Source organism: Nematolebias whitei, chromosome 14 (genome assembly GCF_014905685.2).
Source record: "Nematolebias whitei isolate Nwh7 chromosome 14, NemWhi1, whole genome shotgun sequence".
Taxonomy (NCBI): domain Eukaryota; kingdom Metazoa; phylum Chordata; class Actinopteri; order Cyprinodontiformes; family Rivulidae; genus Nematolebias; species Nematolebias whitei.
This window is the reverse complement of record NC_056511.1, coordinates 33,085,085-33,088,071: the sequence shown is the minus strand read 5'-3', so window position 1 is coordinate 33,088,071 and position 2,987 is coordinate 33,085,085. Positions and strand designations below refer to the sequence as shown.

Sequence of the window (2,987 nt, the reverse complement as noted above, 5' to 3'; positions counted from 1 at the left end):
CCCACACACACACACACACACACGGCCTGCCCATTGTTCCGGCATCAATCGGTTTACAAATTATGCCCTGATCCAGTCAAAAAACATGATTTTTTTTTTTTTTCAGACAAAGCCTCTTTTTATTTTGTCAGTATTTCTTACAGTAACTTTACTACACCCTTGTATTCCTTAGGGCACCTGGGGGAGCAGATAGTGGAGGTTTAGGGCCTTGCTCAAGGGTCCAGGGTGGTGCAGATGAGTGTGGAGGCAGGTGTGGGTGCTTCATCTTTTCCACCTGAGTTTTGAGGTTGTCGGTCCAGGGAACCGAGCCAGTGACCTTCTGTTCACAGGCTCTTTCTCTAACCCCTGCGCCACCACTCCCCCTAGTTTAAGCAGTTAAGGTAATTAATTATCCCATAAACTGTAACAAAGTTAAAGGGATATCCTGGGGTCAAAGAAAGACTGGCCATGTTGGCCTCATGTCTGTGATGACCCCATTGGGCCCACATGACACAGCAGTGCTCCTAACTTTCTATGTGTGCATCAGTTAATTCACGCTTTCCATACAAACCAATAAATACTGGTTGGTGCGCAGCAAGAAGCTCTTGCTCTCATCATGATCATGTCTGTGGAAGCAAAATGAATAGACAAGATGAGGTTCTGCACAGAAAACCCCTTGACTCCTCTTATGCTGATGATGGGGTGTTTTCCTCCACAGCAAGGCTGAAACTGATGCTTGAAACATCATATACAGTAGTATACAACAGTTCAGGAAAGGTCCACAGATTGAGACATAGTCATAGAAACAACTTAGTGAGGATGGGAAAGGGAAAGTTAAAGTTAGACTATTTGGGTCGAGATCGATGTCACGGTTCATAGATCAAGTTTTTATAACTCACGTGTCAAAAATGAAATGACGTTGGCGGTAATGCCAGAAAAGTAAAGAAAAAGTTGGAGGGTGAACAGTTTTGGGAGTGTTTGCAGAGGAGAGATAAGATGATGGAGCTGCAGCTGAGAAGCTTCTTAATTGATTTCACAGGGAGAGGAGCGGGGGTGGGGCCCATGCAGAATATGGAGGAGGAGGTGAGAAGGGGGGCTTAATTATTAATGACAGAATCTTCAGATAAAACAGAGGGACAGCAAGCCTTTTTTTACGTAACAGAGCAGCGGTGCAACAGTGCAAACAGATTTCTTTCGCTTTCTGTCTTTCTCGCTTTATCCTCGGAGCCCACCGCTGTGTGCAGAGTTGTCGCTGTTTTTCCTGCTGCTGTCTCACGCTATACATAATGGAAAACACTCCATTTTCCTCACACTAATGTTCGTAATGATTTCCTCCAGCCGTTAAAAGCAGCAAGGCACCTACTTCATTTTGCTTTGTACTTATACTCTTCAATTGTGCCTCCTCTGAGATGTGCATTATTTAAGGCACTGTAAAGCCCCAAAAGACCTTTAGCTGCAAACAAAACAATAATAATAATGTGAAAAAAGACGGAAAAAACTAAACTGTGGCCATTCTTTGTGTAGGCTTATTCCAGAGGGCCATTGCTCAAAGTGGCTCAGCCATCTCCAGCTGGTCAGTCAACTACCAACCTCCGTTGTACACCGAGATCCTGGCGAAGAAGGTGGGCTGCACTCTGGACAACATGGCTGAGTTGGTGGACTGCCTACGGAGGAAGAGTTTTCGGGAGTTGGTGGATCAAGACATCCAGCCTGCACGCTACCACGTTGCCTTTGGGCCAGTGGTAGATGGCGACGTGGTGCCAGATGACCCAGAGATCCTCATGCAGCAGGTATTGAGGCCTTTGATGAACACAATTCAGTGAAATGTTTTGTGAAACTGTCCCGGAGTTTGTTTTTACACCACTGGAACCTGAGAATATAGCCTAGTCTTCAGGTCATTCTGTCCTCTGTTCTTAGGGTGAGTTCCTCAACTACGACATACTGCTAGGTGTCAACCAAGGGGAAGGTCTGAAGTTTGTGGATGACAGTGAAGGAGAAGATGGAATATCAGCTGCCTCATTTGACTACACTATCTCTAACTTTGTGGATAACCTCTATGGATACCCTGATGGTCAGATCCTACCCTTTTCTTATCTTTAAATTATTAATTACTTCAAGATTTGATAGTATCTGTAGCTTGACATGTTTTTTGTTCACTGTCTCAGAGTGATTCCAAAAGTTGTCTCTGTCCATCCGTTTGTCTGTCCGGGCATGTTTTGAGCATGAGAACTTGAAAATTAATTAAGGTATCGACTTCCATTTTAGTGTGTGCCTACATCTAGGTGTAAGAAAAATTCCTGACATTGGGTTGCCACGTCAAAATGCAAGAAGGCTGCCACCATAAATGTATATATGTTAACCTTGTGAGCTGTATAACTTGAAAAATAAGCAACGTGCCAACTTCCATTCAGGTGTGGGTCTAAATCTAGGGGAAGAAATGTCATTGAAAATTGGGATGCCACATCAAAATCCAAGATGGCCAGCACTATACATACACACACACACATATATATATATATAGAGGTATATATATATATACAATACATACATATACACACAGACACACACATATATCCATCCATCCATTATCTTTACCCGTTTATTCCATTTTGGGTCACGGGGATCGCCGGTGCCCATGTCCAGCAATCACTGTGCGAGGGGCGGGGTACACCCTGGACAGGTCGCAAGTCCATCACAGGGACACATAGAGACAAACGAGACAAACAACCATTCACTTTCTCATGCACACCTAGGGACAATTTTTTAGAGTTACCAATCAGCCTAACATGCATGTTTTTGGTCTGTGGGAGGAAACCGGAGCACCCGGAGAAAACCCACGCATGCACGGAGAGAACATGCAAACTCCACCCAGAAAGGCCCCTGGACCGGGGTTTGAACCAAGGACCTTCTCGCTGAGAGGCAGCAGCTCTACCAGTTGCGCCACCATGCTGCCCTACACACACGCACACACACACACACACACACACACACACACACACACACACACA

At 44.9% G+C, this 2,987-nt stretch overlaps 1 protein-coding gene across 1 annotated transcript in view; it reads left to right on the top strand.

The window, feature by feature from the left end:
* The window catches only part of nlgn2b (neuroligin 2b), a 73,731-nt gene that overhangs the window by 66,884 nt on the left and 3,860 nt on the right, over positions 1-2,987 (top strand). Inside the window, exons 5-6 of the mRNA XM_037687474.1 lie at positions 1,504-1,769; positions 1,897-2,050. Coding sequence (XP_037543402.1) covers positions 1,504-1,769; positions 1,897-2,050 — 420 coding nt within the window. The remainder of the gene's footprint in view (positions 1-1,503; positions 1,770-1,896; positions 2,051-2,987) is intronic.